The sequence below is a fragment of the Chiloscyllium plagiosum genome, unplaced genomic scaffold (assembly GCF_037043375.1).
Source record: "Chiloscyllium plagiosum isolate Xiang-an unplaced genomic scaffold, Cpla_swu_hap1 HiC_scaffold_4, whole genome shotgun sequence".
Classification (NCBI taxonomy): domain Eukaryota; kingdom Metazoa; phylum Chordata; class Chondrichthyes; order Orectolobiformes; family Hemiscylliidae; genus Chiloscyllium; species Chiloscyllium plagiosum.
The window spans coordinates 143,711,879-143,733,832 of record NW_028270142.1 but is presented as its reverse complement, the minus strand read 5'-3'; the positions used below and the strand labels follow the sequence as shown (position 1 = coordinate 143,733,832).

At 41.9% G+C, this 21,954-nt stretch overlaps 1 protein-coding gene across 3 annotated transcripts in view; it reads left to right on the top strand.

Moving 5' to 3' along the window:
• LOC122548819 (transcription initiation factor TFIID subunit 4-like) overlaps positions 1–21,954 on the top strand; it is a 126,708-nt gene that overhangs the window by 55,545 nt on the left and 49,209 nt on the right. For 2 of the 3 annotated variants that reach the window (XM_043687625.2, XM_043687624.2), the window contains exons 11-13: positions 930–1,060; positions 10,512–10,637; positions 20,900–20,956. In XM_043687625.2, coding sequence (XP_043543560.2) covers positions 930–1,060; positions 10,512–10,637; positions 20,900–20,956 — 314 coding nt within the window. Of the gene's footprint in view, positions 1–929; positions 1,061–1,242; positions 1,662–10,511; positions 10,638–20,899; positions 20,957–21,954 lie in introns of those variants that run through there. The other variant, XM_087986736.1, reaches the window with a different exon arrangement.

Genomic DNA, 21,954 nt, shown 5'->3' with positions numbered 1-21,954 from the left:
GGATTACAATCGAGGACCTCAAGATGATGTTCTGGGGGCTTGAATTCAAATCTCAGCACGGCAGAAGGTGAAATTTGAGTTCAGTTAAAATCCTGAATAAAACGTTAGCCGAATGGTGACACTGGTTCAGTCATCTCCTTCAGGAAAGAAAATATTCCATCCTTGCATGTCCTGGCCTTCATGTGACTAGAGAACCACAGTTGATGCTAAAATGCCTTGTGGCACAGCCAGTGGCACCAAATGAATTGAACAAAAATTTCCCTTGAAGAGCTGCTGCTTTGAACCACTGCATCCTTAAGGGGTGTAGGTATACCAGTGCTTTTCTGTTCACGTCATGTCAATTGGAGTACAGGTTCAGAATAAACCGGGAACGGGTGTTGATTTAGTCCAGTCCTACTCTGTTTTAAAGTTTAAGTTTTGCCAAGGCAAGGTCAAACTCCAGTTAAGTTCCCTGGCATTGATTTAGATGGCAAGCGTATGAATGTATGAGTACGTTGGAAGGGGAAATGCTGTAACACGGGAATTGCTAGGAGGCAGAGATCTGAAAAATTGCATCTATGAATAAGCCTACTCTCGAAGATAAGATCTGTTTTGTCTCTTGCTTTGCAATCTTTCTTGCATCCAGTGTAATATTGGGAAGTGAGTTCTAGGATTTTGAATCAGTGACCATGAAGATGATAGTTCAAAATCAGGGTGATTTATGGCATAAAGTGGAACTTGCAGGTGGTGGTGTTTCCATGTATCTGCTGGCTTTCATGGTAGAGATGGCACAATTGGAAGGTGCCTCAGTGAGAATTGCTGCTCTTGAGGAGCTGGAGGAGTTGAATTTTTGAGTGGGTTTTGTATTTTTTACATCATGGGAAGTTTTGCAGGTATTCTCTCCTTTTTTGAGTCTTGTAGTAATAATTGACACATTGCTGCTCCTGCAGGGAAGACGCACGGTGTGACAGAGGTGAATTCTGATGTTTTGAGCACCATATCTCATGCCACGCAAGAACACTTACGGGAACTCGTGGAAAAGCTCACAGTAATTGCACAGCATCGGATGATGACATATAAGGTTAGTCACCTTACCTTACCATTTATTTTCATAATAACTAGCCTACTTATGCAAACTACTAGTAGCTGTGGATTCCTTGCCCTTTTATAATTTATGATTGAGTACAAAAGCTAGACAGTTTAAATGAAATCTATAGAGATCACTCATTTAAGCCATCAGTAATCGTGTTTTGGAAATTCAAGATTGACTCGCCAGTGCCAGCACTGAGAATCGTAGTCTGTTTTCCGAGTGAAGTGTTAAGCCAAGTTCCATCTGCCTAACCAAGACCTGATGGGACTACTTCAAAGAAGAGCAGTGGAGCTACCCCATCTTTCCTGGCTGGTATTGATTCCTTGATTTGTGTTATATAGAAGCACGTTATCTAGTGGTAATTGCTTTGTATGGGAGTTTGCTGTGTATAAACGGGCTGTTGTGTTTTCTGGAATAGAGCAGTGACTGCACTTCTAAAAGTGTTTCATTGACTGTAAAGTACGTTGGGATATCAATTTTCATGAAACATGAAAATATTCTCAAGAGCACTGGGATTATTCTCAGGAGAGAGACTATTGATCCTGTGGTCCTAGGTTTGAATCCTACCATGGCAGATTGTGGAATTTGTATTCAATAAAATCTGGAATTAAAAGTCTAATTCTGATTGAAACCACTGTTGGTTATTGTTTCAAAACCCATCTGGTTCAATAATGCCCTTTTAGGGAAGGAATCTGCTGTGCTCACCTGGTCTGGTCTAACATGTGACTCCAGACTCTCTGTAATGTAGTTGAATCTGAGTTGCCTTCTGATGGGGCCTAACACAGCACTCTGTTGTATTAGCCACCAAATTATCTCCAAGGAGAATAACCAGTCAGAACATCTGGCATTGATCTCTGTACTGGATTAAAGCAGACAGCCCTGTTTATATACAGTGTGCTTCTTACTAACAATGGGGAGCTATAGGTGTGTCAGACTTGGCTGACTGTTGCTTGAGGTAAAAACAATGACTGCAGATGCTGGAAACCAGATTCTGGATTAGTGGTGCTGGAAAAGCACAGCAGTTCAGGCAGCATCCGAGGAGCAGTAAAACTGACGTTTCGGGCAAAAGCCCTTCGTCAGGAATCATCAGCACTAATCTAGGCTGTTGCTTGAGCAGAAATCGTATCTTGCACACGAGAGAGAACTGTTACCATTCTGGCTATGTTTAGTAACATCAGAAGGCCAGTCCAAGAAGTGGCAGCACAGTGGTACACGTTGGATGCTTACACATTACATCACTAGGTTGCAACAGTTCAAGAAGATGGCACATTACTTTCTCGAGTGTATAGGGATGGGTAATAAATGTTAACCCAGCCAATGATGCCCACATCCCATGATTGTTTCTTTTGTTAATTCATACAGTTGGGAGCTGCCCTGGGAGTCCCCATGAAATCTCATGGTGTCCTGTCAGCCTGGCAATGAAACCTCCTGCTAATTGCCACATACCCCTGCCGACCCCTTGGCTGATAAATCAGTGCTCCTCCACACTGAATAATACTTGGAGCAAACACTGAGGGTGGCAAAGGGACAGAATTTACTCTTATGGGAATGTGAATCCTCTTTACCTACAGTGGATTGGCAGCTCCACTACTAACTGAGCTGATTGAATCCTCAAGAACCTTGTATCGCAGACTCAGTCCAACAGCTGAGAGAAAGATATTATTGTCCTTGTGGTGACAAAGTCTGGACTTGACATTGAGAATACTCTCCAACATGTTGTGTGGCACTACCACTGTGCTAAATGGGATAGATTTCGAACAGATCCATCAACTTAACTGGGTATCCATGCAGCACTGTGTGTCATCGACAAAGGAATTGTGCTCCAAAACAATCTGCAACCCTGTGGTCCAGCATATCCATTACTGTCAAGCCAGGGCATCAGTCCTGGTTCAGTAACGGGCATTCAGTGCAGGACGGCAGGTCAGCAGCAGCAGCAGGCATACCTATAAAATATCAGGTGCTAACTTGGAATGCGGACAGCACAGGACTGCTTACATGCCAAAGAGCATTAGCAGCAAGTGATAGGCAGTTCTACAACCCACAGGTCAAATCTAATCTCTGCATTATGGCCACATCCATTTGCAAATCTTGATGGACAATTAAACAATTCACTGGAAGGGGAGGCTCCACAAACAGTTCTGCCCTCAATAACTGGTAGCCCAACATACCAGTGCAAAGCACAAGGATGAAACATTTACAGCAATCTTCTGCAAGTACAAAGTGAATGATCCATCTCAACTTCCTTCAAAGGTCCCCCAACGTTGGTAACTGTGATCACAGAATTTCTAGTCTTTCGTTCATTCCATGTGATATCGAATGACTGGTGGCACTTGATACTGCAAAAACCACAGCCCTAACAACGTTCCAGCAGCACTCCAGAACTTGCCAATGTGTTCCAGACAGTTCCAGTGCTGACATCTACCTGTTCTTGAGGAAAATCTGCCTGAGTATAGCCCATCCACAAAAAGCATCACAAACCCACCCCCTCGATTGTCAGGAAAATGATGGAAGGAACGAGCATGCAGCCACTCAGTTAGGATTTGTCAGGGACACAGCTGCTAAAGTCATTTACAACCTTGATTCAAAAATGGACGAAAGAGCTTAAAATACAGTGGTGAAGTAAGAGTCATTGCCTTCTAATCAAGGCCACATTTGACTAATTGTGGCATCAAGGAGCTCGAGCAAATCAGAGCAACTCGATTCATTGGAGTCATATCTGACATAAGATGGTTGTAGGTTGTTGGCAGTCAGTCATCTCAGTTTCAGGACCCCTGAGGAATTCCTGAGGGCAAGTATCCAATGCTAAACCAGCTTCACCTGTTTCATTATGACTTTCTATCTGTCATAAGGTCAGAAATTGGGATTTTGCTGATTGCCCAATGCTTGGCACCACTCGCGACTCCTCAAATCCTGACGTTCATGTCCAAATGCAGCACGATCTGGACATTATCCAGGCTTGCGCTGACACATGACAAGCAGCATTTGTGTAGTAGGACTAGATATTGAGTACGTTGTTTGAAGTTGTTGAATTCCATATTGTGTCTAAAATTGCCCTAAAATACCTAAACTGAAAATGAGGGGCTTCAGAAGGGTGGGGAGGGAGAAATATTGCTTTCACAGGAAGAGAGAGAGGGACAGAAAGACAGAGACATTGACAACTTTAGGAGGAGACATCTGAAGCTTCTGACCTGGGCAACTTAAGAAACACCAATCTTTGGCAGCCCAGTGAATGTGCCAGAGGCCAGAGATACTGAATTTAATTTGCTAAACTGTGATTTGGTTGGGGAATCTCATACTTCATTCCACACACGTGATTGAGCTGACGAGAACCTGCTGCTTCTAATACAGTCTTAAATTGAATTCCTCTGGCCAAGACCTTTTTTGTCAGCTATCTCAAATTTGCCCTGTCTTTTTGAAAACTATCTTTGCAGAGCTTTAAAGTTCTTCACTGAAGTTTTTTAATTAATGTGCTGCTGACTGAATATTGCATATCATTGTCAACCACTGACCACAATTTCCAAATCCAGAGGAGTGTGCTTTTACGTTAAACTTCAAAACCACACAGACAATTACGTGTTTGAGGGCTGACATCCTGCTGAAATAATTTATAAAGAGAAAGATTAGTAAAATTAAGTAATTTCCAAAGGGAGGTTATTTATGTTAATTGCCTTCGAGCATCTCATGAATTCTACCACATCTGCTACCAGTGCTTGATAATGTGTATTTGATGTGCTGCTGTGTTGACTGAGCTTGGCAGGAGAAAATAAATAAATCTGAACTCTTGTTACAATACAATGGTTTGACTAATTTGTCGTCAGAATGAAGGAGAGGTTTAATGGTGTAGGCATGGGGCCAGATGTTCCTACTTGTGGGATAGCCCAAAGCCAGGGGCCATGAATGTGTGATGGTCACTGATCAATCCAGCAAAGAATAAAGGTGCAACAGTTTGTTCCAGAGACCTGTAAGAACATGAAACTTGCTGCCACATGGAGTGGTTGAGAAGACTGGCATAAATATTTTAGGGGAAACATGAATATAAAAGGAATGGAAAAATATTTTGCAGGTTGGGAGGAAGCTTGTGTGGAACATAAGTGTGGGTTATAATTGTTGGGCCAAGTAGCTTTTTCTGGGTACTAAAGTTCTGTGTAATTTTGAGCTTTCATTGTGTGATCCACCATTGATGAGTGATGTTCCAGCACTACTTTTGTCTGGCTTGGAGATGTCATGATCTGTTTTTTTTATGTGGGAATCCCTGGCATAGTGGGAAGTATCTGTTATGTGAATCTCGTGGTCTTTATTCTCCCCATGAAAAGTAAATGTAACCCGACCTGTGGCTGAAAATAGTTAGCACAGCTAAGTGGCATGTTTTTTATTCTACTCGTGATCTAAAATGATGAAAGGGTGGATCATTTGGGTTTTAATTTAAAAAAAAATAGTCTGAAGTACTTGAACAAGGGAATGGGGACAAAGGGACAGAGGCAGAAGATTAAGAATTTGGAACCGAAAGGAGGAGAAATTTCAGGAGTTGACAAAACCAAAAAAAAGTTGTTGCTGCAGGAAATCAGAAACAGAAATTACTGGTCTGGTAGCATCTGTGAAGAGAAAGCAGAGTTAATGTTTCAGGTCTCGTGACCCTTCAGAACTGAAGCCTTCCCTTTACAGATGCTACCAAACCTGCTGAGTTTTCCCAACGGTTTCTGTTTTTGTTCAGGAGTTGTTGATTGAATATCTCGTTTATTGTTTGAGGGACAAACTATCAATGTTTGAGATTGGATGAGGCACAAGAATGAAAGAATGTGGGAAGAAACATCCTCAGTGAGGTGGAGGACTATATGCTTATGAGGAAGATGAGCACCAACCTAGACTAGTTTGACCGATGATCATCATTTATCCTTACCTAGTGAGAATGTGCAAAAGTCACATGGGTTTCTGTCTCCATGTTAATTTTGTAGAAATAGAGTAGAGATATACAGCTCAGAAAAAGGCCCTTCAGGCCAACACATCCATGCCGACCAGATATCCCAAGTCAATCTAGTCCCACCTGCCAGCACCAGGCCCATATCCCTCCAAACCCTTCCTATTCATATACCCATCCAAATGCCTCTTAAATGTTGCAATTGTACCAGCCTCCACCACATCCTCTGGCAGTTCATTCCAAAATTAACATGGAGACAGAAACCCATGTGACTTTTGCACATTCTCACTAGGTAAGGATAAATGATGATCATCGGTCAAACTAGTCTAGGTTGGTACCACCCTCTGTGTGAAAAAGTTACCCCTTTGGTCACTTTTATATCTTTCCCCTCTCACCCTAACCTATGCCCTCTAGTTTTGGACTCCCCCCACCCCAGGTAAAAGATTTTGTCTATCTATCCTATCCATGCCCCTCATGATTTTATAAACCTCTATAAGGTCACCCCTCAGCCTCCAACACTCCAGGGAAAACGGACGCAGCTTTCCCTATAGCTCAAATCCTTCAACCCTGGCAGCATCCTTGTAAATCCTTTTTGAACCTTTTTCAAGTTTCATAACCTCCTTCCGATAGGAAGGAGACCAGAATTGCATGCAATATTCCAAAAGTGGTCTAACCAATGTCCTGTACAGCCGTAATATAACCTCCCTACTCCTGTACTCAATACTCTGACCAGTAAAGGAAAACATACCAAACCCTTCACTATCCTATCTATCTGCGACAGTACTTTCAAGTAGCTATGAATCTGCACTCCAAGGTCTCTTTGTTCAGCAACACTCCCTAGGACCTTACCATTAAGTGTATAAGTACTGCTAAGATTTGCTTTCCCAAAATGCAGCACCTTGCATTTACCTAAATTAAACTCCATCTGCCACTCAGTCCATTGATCAAGATCCTGTTGTAATCTGAGGTAACCTTCTTCGCTGCCCACTACACCTCCAATTTTGGTGTCATCTGCAAACGTACTAACTATCTACCTCTTATGCTCCCATCCAAATCATTTGTATAAATGATGAAAAGTAGTGGACCCAGCAGCAATCCTTGTGGCAATCCACTGGTCACAGGTCTCCAGTCTGAAAAGAAACCCTCCACCACCACCCTCTGTCTTCTACCTTCGAGCCAGATCTGTATCCAAATGGCTAGTTCTCCCTGTATTCCATGAGATCTAACCTTGCTAAGCATTCTCCCATGGGGAACCTTGTTGAACGCCTTACTGAAGTCCATATGGATCGTGTCAACTGCTCTGCCCTCGTCAGTCCTCTACTTTTTCCTTTGTAACTTGCATTGACTAAAGGCTGACATCTAAGTTGGGGCATATTTGGCCATTTCTGCTTGAATGTCCACTCCATCTGAGCACAGCCTGCACATCGCTGTTCCGGCTTTTCCTGGTATCTCACAGCCTGACCAACATCGAAGCATGTTAGTTATCATGCAGGAAGTGAATGCTGTCTGGTGGGTGCAGGATAGGGAAGCAAAAACAGACAAAGTTTTCCTCTTAAAATCGACTGTATCATTCTACCCATTGTGCCTGTGCGGAGGCTGTGAAGGATGTGCCCAATTAGCTCCACAAACTCTGTCTTTCTCATTGCCCTGCAATCCCTTAATTAGCAATATTTATCCAATTTTCATTTGAGGGTCACTATTAAATCTGTTTCTGCTGCCTTCCCCCTCACTCTTTCCCCTTCCGCTGCCAGTGGAAATAATTTTCTTGAACGTCACTTTTTCTCTTTGTCCTCACTATGTCAGAATCACAGGGTCAGGTATACAAGCATCCTTGTCTGGGTTCAGGGAAATTGTCAAATCTCCCATAGATGATCAAACTAAGTAGGAAGTCTTGTCTTGTGACTTTTCTTTTGCACTAGCTATTCCATTTATCTACAACCATTGGGGCAGATTTGTATTACTTCAATTCTAATTACAGCCTTTGGGAGTAACTAATACATTTTGCTGGGTTTTGTTTTGATGTAAAGGATATCAGGAAATCTTCAATCCTAAAAGCCAGATTCAGGCAATTTTGACATTAACTGAAAACCAGAAGCAGGAGGTTTGGTAACCACAGGACACAGATTGAGGTTCATTGGCAAAAATGCCAGAGGGTGGTGACTTTTTTTTCTACAGGAGTTTACTGTCTGAATGTGTGGAAGAAGACATTTAATGAGTTTCAAGAAAGCTGTGAGTTCATATTTGAAAAGATCCAGGGGAGCAGGGCTGTGGAGACAGAGCAAGGCAAGTAGGTATTGATTGGATGGGTCTTTGAGAGAGCCAGCACAGGCTGAATGGTCTCCTGCTGAAAATGTGTTGCTGGAAAAGCGCAGCAGGTCAGGCAGCATCCAGGGAACAGGAGAATTGACGTTTCGGGCATAAGCTCTGATCTCCAGCATCTGCAGACCTCACTTTCTCCTGAATGGTCTCCTGTTGTCTTGCATCATTCAGTGAATCAAATCCTGATGTTCGCCAGTGTGGCATTCATAAACAAAGCGCAGTCTTTTGGCACATGAGGATTACCATTTAACGGCCATCTCTTTAAACTTGTGAAGTAAAGTAGCTAAATAGCGGCTGATCTTCTCTGCTTAAAATCTATTAAACAGATTTGATCTTGGGCAGTATTGGCTTTGTGTAAGTTAAATTAAAAGTTTTTTTTTTTGCCTCACTTTTAAGGCCAACATTTCCCTAATTCGGAAAGTTGCAGCTATTTTGGAATTAGTTTCTGGGAAGTAGGTGCCATTGGTGACAGAGGTGGAGGGTGTAGATGCTTATGGATGTGGTGCCAGTCAAGCGGGCTGCTTTGTCCTGGATGGTGTCAAGCTTTTTGTGTTGTTAGAGCTGCACCCATCCAGGCAAGTGGGGAGTATTCCATCACACTCCTGACTTGTGCCTTGTTGATGGTGGACAGGTTTTGGGGAGTCAGGAGGTGAGTTACTTGTTGCAGATTTTTAACCTCTGACCTGCGCTTGTAGCTACTGTATTTATATGGCTAGTCCAGTTCAGTTTGAGGGCAATTAGTAAAGCACCAAGTGATTGATAGAGTTAGATGCTATGATGAGAATGGTATTGAATGTTATGTCGCAATGTTTAGGTACTTTGTTGTTGGAAACAATCATTGTGTGGCGTTTGTGGTGTGAATGTCACTTGCCACAACACAGCCCAAACTTGGACATTGTCTTACTGCATTTGGACATCGACTGCTTCCGCATCTGAGGAGTCGCGGATGGTGATGAACATGTGGTGTCATTAGAGAAAATCCGCACTTCCATTGCGGCTTCTGGGACAGCTCTTTCCAAACCCACAACCTGAAATAAAACAACACAAATATGGGAACACTAGCATCCACTCGCCATTCCCGACTTGGAAATATATCCCGCCATTCCTTCAGTGTCACTGGGTCAAAATCCTGGAATTCTCTCCCTAACTATACTATGGATCTATCTGTAGTGGTTCAAAGTGGCACCTTACAGCCATCTTCTCAAAGGCACCTGGACATTACCGTGAATGAATTTTTAATAAGTTGCCCTTGAACTGTGTGACTTGTTCAGCCATTTCAGAGGGCAGTTGAGTCAACCAAATTTGGTGTTGGTCTGACATCACATGTAAGTTGGTCTGACATCACATGTAAGTTGGTCTGACATCACATGTAAGTTGGTCTGACATCACATGTAAGTTGGACTGAGTAAGGATGGCTGATTTCTTTCTACAGAAGGCATGACTAACCCAAGTGGATTTTTTTCAAAAGTCCATGCTAGCTGTAATTTTTATTATTTAATTTTAAACAGTTGAAGATCTCATTGGCGCAACATCGTGGGAGGTACTAGTAGTTTTTGCCAGCCCTGTAGCAACTTTGAATTTTGCATACCTCCTTTGGTGTGGGCATGTCAGAACCCAAGTTGAGGTCACTGATATTTTGTCATGAAACAGAATTGAAAGTTGAAACTTGCCACTGGCATTGTGGACCAAAAACAATGCAAGTGGATTTTGGTCAAGCACATTAAATCTCCATCAAGTATCTCACCAGTTTTCTGTTTATTTTTCAGAGGCATTATTAGATCTGAGGACAACATGTAGAGGTTAAATTTCTTGATTTGCAGTTAATTATAAGAAAACATCAGTCATTAAGAAGCCTGGACTAATGAACTTGATTTGAGAGTTTAAATCCCACCACAGCAGCTTGGGGAAATTGAAATTTAAATAATTAAATGTACCTGGAATAAAAAGCTAATCAGTAATGGTGGTCATGACAATTACTTCATTGTCATGGGAAAAATCACCCTTTTAACATCTCTTTGGAAATGGAGTCTGCTGTCTGTACCTGGTTTGGCCTCTGTGACTTCTATCCCACAGCAGAATGCTCTTGGGACATTTTGAAATGGTCAATAAGTCTCACCTCCAAACGAATTTTCAAAATGCATTGCAAAATTAACTAGCAGCCTGCATGTGAGACCAGCATTTCATAGCTTTTCTTTGTATTCCTTTTAGGACAATGACCGATACAGCCTATTGAATGATACTCGGTCGCAACTGAAGTTTTTTGAGCAGTTGGATCGACTGGAGAAGCAGCGGAAAGATGAAGATGAAAGAGAAGCACTGCTAAGATTAGCGAAGGTAAGGATAGCTTTCACTTAGTCTGGTACTCCTGGATATGGGGGATGCTGGCTGGTTTCCTTGTCTTGCTGTACATCTAACTCTGCAGGGGGACGTTTGCCCGCCTTGTTCAGCGTTCCTCTAAGATGCACACACGGCCATGTGGTAGCCTGCAATGAATCATGCTTTGGGGGGGATAAAAGCCATCTGCTCATGACTTTGGGAAAGGTTATCTAATCTGTGACCTTTTGAAAGGCTATGGACAACAAATTCAAAGGAGATTGTAACCCATCAGGACCATCAATATTTAGAAGCAATGTTGTTCCTGCTGAATTTTTGAGAATCTATCTTACTGGACAGTTCATGTTATGTGTCTTTTCCATTGCAAAAGGGAAAAAATGGTCCAAAAGTAAAACTCAATATGTTTCCAGACCAAATCCCAAATGCCACTTAGGTGGTTTTTCTTTCTTTTTTTGTTTTTTTTTTGGAGCAGTATGGGGTAGAGCCCACGAGGAAACAAGCAGTTGTTGATTTAGTGATGTGCAATGAGGAGGTCTTGATTAGGGAGCTTAAAGCTTACTGTGATCCCAGTATGATAGAATTCATCCTGTAGTTTGGGAGGGAGAAGCTGGAATCTGATGTAATGGTATTACAAGGTAACTACAAAGACATGAGGAGAAAGTGAGGTCTGCAGATGCTGGAGATCAGAGATGGAAATGTGTTGCTGGAAAAGCGCAGCAGGTCAGGCAGCATCTAGGGAACAGGAGAATCGACGTTTCGGGCATTAGCCCTTCTTCAGGAAGGGCTTCTGAAGAAGGGCTAATGCCCGAAACGTCGATTCTCCTGTTCCCTAGATGCTGCCTGACCTGCTGCGCTTTTCCAGCAACACATTTCCAACTACAAAGACATGAGCTGACGAGAGTTGGTTGGAACGGGAGCCTAACAGAGAAGACACAGCAGCAATGGCAGGTATTTCTGGGGGCAATTTGGGAAGCACAGCAGAAATTCATCTCAAGGAAGCAGAAACGTGCTAAGGGGAGGATGAGGCAACCATGGCTGACAAAGGAGGTCAGGAACAACATAAAAGCAAAAAAAATTATGTTGAAGATTTGTGGGAAGCTTGTTTAATGCCAACAGAGGGCAACTAAAAAAGCAACAAAGGGTTGCAAAGATGAAATATCAGGATAAGTGAGCTAGTATTATAAAAGAAGATTGCACAAGTGTTTTTAGATGTATAAAAGTTGAGAAAGGCAGAAGTGGACATTGAACCACTGGAGTAGTAGTATTGGGGAACAAAGAAATGGTGGAGAAACTGAAAAGGTACTTTGTATCAGTCTTCACAGTGGAAGACACCAGCAGCATACCAGAGCTTCAAGAAAGTTGCGGGCAAAGGTGAGTGTTGAGGCCATCAGTAAAGAGGTCGTGCTGCGAAAGGTGAATGGTCTGAAGGTCGACAAATCACCTGGACCAGATGGACTAATGCCAGAGTTAGAAGCAGATAGCTTGAAGAAGGAAGGGGGGGCTGAAGACAGGAAACTAAAAGTTGGCTAGCCTGACCTTTGGTCATTAGTAAGATTTTAGAATCCATTATTAAAAATGAGATGTAATGTACTTTGAAGTGATGGTAAAATAGAGATGAATCAGTACAGCTTCGTCAAAGGGAGGTCATGCCTGATAAATCTGTTAGACTTCTTTGAAGAAGTAATGAGAGAGTTTGACCAAAAGAGAGCCAGTGGATGTGATCTGTTTGGATTTCCAGTAGGCCCTTGGTAAGGTGCTGCACAGGAGGCTGCTAAATAAGATAAGAACCCCATGGTATTAGGGGCAAGGTAATGGCATGGATAAAGGATTGGCTGACTGACAGAAGGCATGGAGTGAGGATAAAGGTGTCTTTTTCAGGATGCCAACCAATTACTAATGCAGTTTTGGGACCAGAATTAGCTATGTGAGCAAAGGGCATTGCCGAGTTTACAGGTGACACACTGGTCGTTGGAGGGAGGAGGTTGTGTTGAAGGAGTGGGAGGCTGCAGAAGTCCTTGGACAGGCCAGGAGAGTGGGCAAAGAAATGGCAGATGGAAGATCATATGGGAAAGTGTATGTTATGCATTTTGGTAGAAAGAATAAAGGTGTAGACTGTTTTCTAAATGGGGAAACACTTCAGCAATCTGAAGCACGCAAGTACTTGGGAGTCCTAGTTCAGGATTCTGTTAATGTGGTTAATGTGCAGATTCAGTTGGCATTTAGATAGGCAAGTGTAATGTTAGCATTTATTTTGAGAAAGTTAGAATACATGAGCAATGATGTACTGCTGAGGCGGTGTAGGACTCTGGCCAGACCATATTTGGAATATTGTGAGCAGTTTTGAGCCATTTATCTGAGGAAGGATTGCTGCCCCTGGAAGGGGGCCCAGAGGAAGGTTAAAAAAAAATTATCCCGATGGTGAAGAGTTTATCATAGCATTAGTTAAGAACTCTGGGTCTGTACTTGGGAGTTTAGAAGGATGAGGGAGGAATCGCATTTAAGTTACAGAATACTGAGAGGCCTGGATAGAGTGGACATGGAGAAATGTTTCCACTAGTAGGAGAGACTAGGACCCAAAGGCACAGTCTTAGTGTAGGGACAACCTTTAGAACTGCAATGAAAATTTTTTTCAACCAGAAGGTGGTGAGTCTGTGGAACTCATTGCCATGGAGGGCTGTGGAGGAAAAGTCCATTGAGTGCATTTAGAATAGATAAATCCATTCTTCATTAATTAGCGTATCAAAGGGTATGGACAGAAGGTAGGAGAATGGGATTGAGAAACGAATCAGCCATTATCGAGAACCGACTCAGTGGGCTCATTCTCCTCCTGTATCTTATGGTCTTATTTTCTGATGTTGGCATGAATGCCAAAAAAGAGCAGAGGGTTACCCAAATCAGAGAGCCTTTAGGTTGATGTGGTTGGGCTCCCAGATGCTTAATGAATCAAAATGAGGAAATACTGGTTGAAATAGAAACGCAGGGTGTGAAGACAGAAATGGAAAAGTGGTGTAAGGAGGGATAATTTCAGAGTAGCCCCCTGGTGGAATAAATCCACCACTTTGACAATCACCGCATTTAAACTGCGAAGTTAACATCATTGGTTTCTGTGTGTGCAGTTAGCGTTCATTTCTGATTAGCCTGAAGGTGGTGTTGAACCTCCCTCTTGTATCACTGTAGTCTGCAAAGGCACATTCATAGTGCTATCAGGCAGGGAGTTGTAGGAAGATTTTGACCTGCCCACGCATTTGCAGCAGTTGGTGTTCTCATGTTAACAAAAGTGACATTAAATCCATTGCAGTGTCCTTATCTCGGGCTGCATGTAGATGGAGGGCAGACTAGGAAGTGTTCCCCAGTTGTATTGATGCAGTGGGGCATATTTGCTGTTTGATTTTATAGTGCAGTGATAATGAAGCAAGCGGAGTTTTCTAGCATGCTGCTTCAGGTCTTGCATTTTGAACGTATTACCAGTTGTGTGATATATTTGATGCTTTTCAGTCACTATGGACTTTTTTTTGACAGACCACACACTGTTTACCCCATTTTCCCCATTCAGAAACTTCCAGGAGATGCCCCTTGCAATGTGGAACCACACACATGTCTCAATTCAGTCTTGAGTTTCAAAATTAGCTTCATGTTCTTGTTCAAATTTCAAGAAGCAGAGGGCTTGGCTGAAATGTTGAATGTATGCTTACGTCCATCTTTACCAATGAGGAAGATGCTGTCATGTCCACAGCAAAAGGGACCCACAATGAGCTAACAGTTGTTTGTGGTATTAGCTAGGCTGCCTGTATTTGAAAATTGATAAGTCACCAGGATCTGATTCTGAGGGAAGTAAGCAAGATCCTCACAGGAGTACTGGCAATGATCTTTGGATATAGAGGTGGTGCCAGTGGGCTTGAGAACTGCAAATGCTACCCTTCAAAAAGTATTGAAGGATGAGCCTAACAACTTCAAGCTAACTAGTTTTAACCTCAGTATGAGAAAGTTTTTAGAAATAATCTGGGAGAAAATTAACTATCATTTGGTTAAAGTTGGACTGAGTTAAGGAAAACCAACGGATCTGAGATGGTCAAATAATTTTTAACCAGTTAAACTCAGTATTTCAAAGAACAGGTAGATTGATGAGGGCGATACAGTGGTGTGATCCCCCTGGATTTCAAAAGAATATTGATTACAAATCTATTGTTTGTTTTTCCAGAATTCTGATCTTCTACCCAGACAGTTCACATGTCCTCATCAGACTTCAATATCTGTGCAGCCAACACTGTGCAGACAGGACTTCAGTAGTGCTGAGAAATTTATTTATGGTGTTGTTCTTATAAATAGACAAGCCAACATTGCTGCTGAAAACAGGAGAAGTTCAAAGTAACAAAATTGGAGTGGGCTTATAAGATTTGGAGAAAGTGAGGACTGCACCTGCTGGAGTTGAGTTTAAACGTGTGTTGCTGGAAAAGCACAGCAGGTCAGGCAGCATCTGAGGAGTGGGAGAGTTGACGTTTCGGGCATAACGCCTTCATCAGGAATGCTCCTAATGAAGGGCTCATGTCCGAAATGTCGGCTGTCCTGCTTCTTGGATGCTGCCTGTCCTGCTGCGCTTCCCAGCACCACACTTTTCAAAGCTTACAGATTCCTCAAACCTGTATGGTTGAATTACCTTGACTGCACCCCTGCAGTATCCCCGCACAATCCCTCTCCAGCTCCCTCTCCCAGGGTCAATGATAAGGGGTCATGACATTTACATAAGATTTGAGGAAAACTTTTCACCCCAGAGGGTGGTGCTCATATCTCAACCTTCGAAGAATACTTGGATGAGCATTTGTTGTAACAGCACGGAAACAGACCCTTCGGTCCAACTCGTCCATGTCGACCAGATATCCTAAATTAATCTCGTCCTGTTTGCCAGCATTTAGCCCATATCCCCCTCAATCCTTCCTATTATGCACTTTTTAAATATTGTAATTGTACCAGCCTCCACCACTTCCATTGGCAGCTTATTCCATACACCTTAGCATGAAACATGTTGCCCCTTCAGTCCTTGCTATCGCTCTCCCCTCTCACTTTAAGCCTGCCCTCTAGTTTTGGACTCCTCTACTCTAGGGAAAAAGACCTTGTCTAGTCACCCTAAACATGTCCCTCATGATTTTACAATCCTCTATAAACTCTATGGCTCAAACCTTCCAACCCTAACAACATCCTTGTCAATCTTTTCTGAACCCTTTCAAGTTTAACAACATCCTTCCTATAGCAGGGTTATAACATTCAAGACTATAGCTTTAATGCTAGAAAGTGACAGTTTAAATTTACACTAGCTTTGGTGGTACGAAAGTGATTGGCCAAAGGGCTTCTTCTGCATTGAATGATTTTATGATTTGCTGATTAAAGTTTGAAATCTAGTTTGGGATGAGCTCACCTTCTGTTTCCTATGCCTCTTCTATCCTTTTTGTTTCTGATCGCAAATGTAGTGTGAGAGGGAATCTCTTTGAGTCATTTAAAAATTTCTTTTGCAACTCTCAGAATTAAAGTGAAAGTTGGCCTAAATTTATTTTTGCGCTGTTAAACGAGTCCCTGCACCTTTCTGGGATGTGTGATCTGGCTTGTCCCATTAATATCCTGCCTTGGTTTGGGATACCTCAGTCTGAGAACCCCATGGGCTTTGCAGCTCATTACAAGCTCATGCTCACTGCTGCATTGTCTTTGCTCAGTCTGAATCAAAAATGCATCTGTAGTTTTTCTCTTCTTCACCCTTGAGGCTTTCTGTCTGGTGGGTACAAACCGATTCAATTAGTTTTGAATAAAAATAACTGCAGAGTAACTTGGAAGGGATACTGTCACCAGCCTTTTTAGAATTCTGCCGCAAAGCCCTCATTAAATTTTCTCTCATTCCTTTTTGTATCTCTTTCTGGTTTTCAAACAAAAAATAGTTTTTATGTAAAGGGCGTATGCTGCGGGCTATTAAAAGCTGGTTAGAACTAGCATGGGTGAGTACAGCTCAGCAGGACAAACAAAAATGAGTAACACCAGTGCAGAAAGAGACTCCACCAATTTCTCCAAGTGTGCACTTGCCAGCAAACTTCTACTCTGCCGCAGGTTCATTGACTTCTGTTAGCTCAGAAGTGGCAGTGGCTGCTTTTTATATCAGTCAGGGCTATTAAGATTGAGGATATGAAAATAATTAATATCAGCAGAGAAAACTACATTGGAGAAATCTCATGGTCTAAAAGCCCTCGAGCCCCAGGTGCAGACCCTATGCCCTTGGGTTCTGTAAAAGGTAACTGTTCAGATACTGGATGAACTCCTGATTTTCCAAAGTTTCCAAATTTCTTTTAGTCCCAGTGGATTAGAAGTTAACAAATGTAACATTGCTGTTCACAAAAGGACGGAGAGAGAAACCTGGGTGATGTAGGCCAGCTAGTCTGACATCTGCATTTAGCAGTCTCAGTAGAAAGCCTTCTAAATACTAAGTTAAAAATCTCTCAACACCAGGTTATAGTCCAACAGGTTTAATCAAAGCACACTAGCTTTCGGAGCGATGCTCCTTCATCAGGTGATAGTCACCTGATAAAGGAGAATCGCTCCGAAAGCTAGTGTACTTCCAATTAAACCTGTTCGTCTATAACCTGGAGCTGTGTGATTTTTAACTTTGTACACCCCAGTCCAACACCGGCATCTGCAAATCATTCTAAATACTACATTTTGTGCTCTTAAACAGCAACATTCACAAGGCCAGTTGATATCAATCCCCAACACCACAGGAGGAGCCCATTCACCCCCAACCCAAAAGTCTGGGCAGCTCACAGCAGTCCTGCAAACCCCTGCTGTGCAGTAGTGTGATATCAGTACTTCCATGTTTGGATGCTCATCTGACTGGAGAGAATATGTTGAATACACAATTGTCATTGGCAGTTTCATAGTGGGCATTATGTTTTTTTCCAAGTATTATTTCCTACTGCATTGGGAATAGAAAGATAAATCGACAGTTCTTGAGAGCAAGACTAATCCTAAGCATTATATGTAGTAAACTGCCACTCTGCAGCTTTTCCTTCAAAATGCCTCAAGATTTTAAGTTTGGAATGAGTCCAAAACACTAGTTCACCATAGTGGTAAGATTAAAAATAACATTGTCATAGGTAAATTGTACTGGTGTTATGAGCTTTCCCACCTAAAAATGTTGCTATTGGTCACTAGTGTTTGCTACCTTTTGGAGCAGACTAAATCATCTGGTCAGAAGTAAGGACTGCAGATGCTGGAAACCAGAGTTTAGATTAGCGTGGTGCTGGAAAAGCACAGCAGGTCAGGCAGCATCCAAGGAGCATGAAAATCGACGATCGGGCAAAAGTCCTTCATCATTCCTGATGAAGGGCTTTTGCCCGAAACGTCGATTTTCATGCTCCTTAGATGCTGCCTGACCTGCTGTACTTTTCCAGCACCACTCTGATCTCAACCGTCTTGTCAATTGAACACATGAAGGGCAGCCAGGTGAGCTCTGCCCTGGCCTAGGTGCAATCTTTATTCTTCACTCAACATTGTTCCAGTAAGTTACATGGTAATTATTCTATCAGAGCGAGTGAGGCTTGTGCACAAGTTGGCAGTTTTCTGTCAGTGAACATTTGGAATGCAAAGTGACTTCAGATGTATTGATCTTGTGTTACCATGCTATTTATATTAATAAGTGCATCACCTAGTTGTGATACAACTTGAAGAGCTGTTAGTTTAAGTGCTGGATATGCCAAGAGGCAAGGACCAGGATGAAACCACATGACTAGCTGCCATGTACAGTCCAGCAGAAGCAAGCAAGAGCCCGATGCATACATATGTTTGTAGCTGAACAGATGCAGAAACCTGAATTGGATTTTCAGGTAAACAGATTCTGCACGCTTAGTCTGCATTAGTGACCAACAGCTCAAGAGCAACATCATTTTTAAATAGGAAAGCCCAAAACACCAGTACAATTTACCTATGACAATACTTTTTTTAAACAAAAGATCTTTCCTTTTCTCTTACCCTATAAGTATTGTCTCTTCTGAACTGCACAGCTGCTCCAAGATTCCAACATGCCGATTTATTGACGACTTTTGGAAGTAAATGCTATGTGCACTGATCTCTGGAAATTTGTGCACCAAAAAAGATAGCTGGAGTATTGCCTATAAGGCATTGCAATCTGAGTATCTTCCTCCTATTTATTCTCTCAACTAGCATTCCTTAAACCAGAATTGGAAGCCATGTGCTTGTAGCAGAACAGTAAGAATCAATTCATTAAAGTAAATGTTACAAAATGGATTGGTTGGTGCAAATATCATGCATGTATTTATAGGGAAGCTTGATCAATGCAGGAGAAAGAGAATAAAACAAAAGGCTGAAAATGCTCAGCAACTTGGGTAGCCTCTGTGGATAAAGGATGAGTTAATGATTCGGGCTGATGCCTTCATCAGGGTCAAAACTGGAATCCAGGCAATGCTGATTTAAGAGGGTGTGCAAGGATAGGCATATGGAGCATAATGCTAACAAGAGCCAGTTAGGTCATTAAACCTATTTCTGTCCTCTGTTATTACTCAGTTTGAGTTTTCTTAAGGGGAATGTGGAGAAAGAAAATGCATAGAACAGGAACCTGTCACTCAGCAACCCTGTTCGACCATTCAATACCATCGTGACTGAACTTGAGCTTCAACAATACTTCCTCACCTCCTCCCCATAACCCTCTGTTTTCCCCAAGAAACCAAACATCTGTTAACCCCAGTCATGAATGATGGAGCACCTGCAATCCCATGGGATACTGAATTCAGATAACTTGCCTACTCTGGTTTCTCATTAATTCTTGAGGTCATGATGGAAAGCTGCTCACAGATTCATGCAAGTAGCTTCAGTTCCCCCTTTGGTCAGTGTTGTGTTCTGAAAATTGCATCTTAACTATTTGGGTATTAGTTCAGACAATACAGTTAAATGTCAAACAGAGCAGGTGTAATTACTACAGCTCAGTTTTAGCTTGCATCAAACATAATGAAATCTCCCTTTCAGCATGTGGAACAAATGCAATAACTCCTGTACCACAGACAAGAGGTTTTCATTTTGACTGTGAGCAAAGTTACTTATTTTAGAGGGTAGGGGGCAGGGAAGTGAAACTGGACAGTCAGTTAGAAAAGAAAGTTAGTTAAGGAAGCTTGCAAGCTAGGATGTGTATTATAGCATTGAAGAACTGTGCAGCACTGGAAGACTTCATTCTGCCAGTTGTGTGTGCGCTGGCTTGTTAGAAGGGCTATCCCATTTTAATCCTACATTTCATGTTACTCATGTAGGAAAAGAAAACTGGACGGAGCTTATATTCTAAAAGCAGCAAAATGTTAAAGGACAGCAGCACAGCACCCGAGTGTTTGAAGTAATTGAGATGTAATGCAGAAGCTGTAGAGCCCAGCTCCTATCCCAGTAAATGTTGACAGTGGATCCAATAATAACAACTGCTTGTGGACCAACACTTGCAAATGCACATGAAAGCACATATTGTGACCATCTGAACTCCAATTAAAATAAAATTATCCCTTTTTTCCTTGCTTAAATTTGTGTTCAAGGTCAAAGACCTCAGCATCCAGTTAAAGGTATTTCGTCGCTGAAATAGCAAACTCAAATATCCAATATCCAAAAATGTGTTGTCTAACTTGCAAGTAATTGACCCTTTTGGAATAACTGTGCACTGAACTATTAACACTCAATGTTCTGTTGTGTTCAGGATTGTACCTAGTGTTTTCATGTCCAGATGTTTACAATATTTGAAGTGCAAATTCTCAGCAAATTATGTAATTTAGCATGAAATTATCAGTTGCTCATTGTGAAAATGTTAGCCAAAGTCAGAATGTTAAAATCCATGGTTGACATTAGTTTGACAGCAATTGTTTAAAACCAAGTTATGTTCTGAGGTTTTCTTTCCTCTTCAGGAGCAGATGACATTTTCTTCTGAGTGAGCTGTTCCAATTTTGTGGGAAAATTAATCCAGATGCTGGCATTCATGGTTCTGGGGAATTTTGTGAAAATTAAATGGGACCGTATTAATTCTTGGATGTGTTATGTAGGTGTGTATTGATCATACCAATACAGTCCGGCTACGAACTTGAAGATCATTTTGATTTCACTTCAAAGAATTTTAACAGATTTACCAGAGAATTCTAGTTAAAGGTACCATAGTTATGAAATATTGAAGGGGTACAGAGGCAACACAATTTGAAAATTTGATTACTTTTTCATTCTGCTCCTTCTGTGTCTTTTAATCCCCCCAGAGTCGAACCAAGCATGAAGACCCAGAACAACTTAGGTTAAAGCAAAAAGCCAAAGAGGTGAGTTTGTTGTAGCTTTTACCTTTTCTGCTGTTCCGTTTGTTTTCTCTGTTGCTTGTTTTTGCGAATGGGGTTTGATTTTTTTTTTGGCAGCAGTCTCCTGGTATTTAGGTCAGGATTTGTGCAGTCGTTGCATGCCATTTTCTGTGCGGACCCTGCAGCAAGGACAGGAACCGCTGTAGGCAAGGGCAACGCATCAAACAAGGTCACCATGTGGAGGAGGGGTGGTGTTTCATTTCTTTTCTTTAAAAAAAAGTTAACTGAAGTATCCCAGCTGTATGTTCGATAATTGAGAACTGAGCAAAATTCTTGCATTCGAGTTCTGGATTTGTTATTTGGGAATATCACAATAGGTTACATATTTCAGGATAAATGCTCATTTTGTAAATCTGTTACTGCTTATAATTCCTCGGCTCAGAGGCGGAACTAGGATTTAGTTGTAAATGGAAAGTGCCTCTGGCTTTTAATTTTCTAAACCCAGCAGTTTTTTTTCTGTTCTGTGATGGAGCCCTTGTTTCACACAGTTCATGTTTAGCTCAAGGGTTTTTTTTTATTTTATAGCTTAGACTGGTTTAAGCTTTTCCTCCCAGAGGGTCCTGAGTAGCAACTGTAGAAACCAACAAATAAGTTCATTTATGTCTGCTGCTTCTGCTGCCTCGCAATAGCTCACTTTTACATTTTCTCAATATCCATTTCCTGACTCTTATTGCCCGAGAGGAAAGCCTCGACTAATTGGACCTTATTTTAATTGAGCCTTAATATTGGAGCTCACTAGTGCTTGCCCCTGGCACTTGGGGAATGGAAGCAAATGAAAGTGCCCAATGTTCGTGCTGTGTGTGAGAAATCTTTCACTTGACCTACAGATTCTGTTCCCTGCTGAATAAATCATCAAGCCTGTTCGCGTTTTGTGATTAAAGATTTTTGACGACAGATGCTGATAAAGACAATGCTAGTGTCTGATGAAGACTGTGGAGCTGGAGGTATTAGTTTCCATGGTC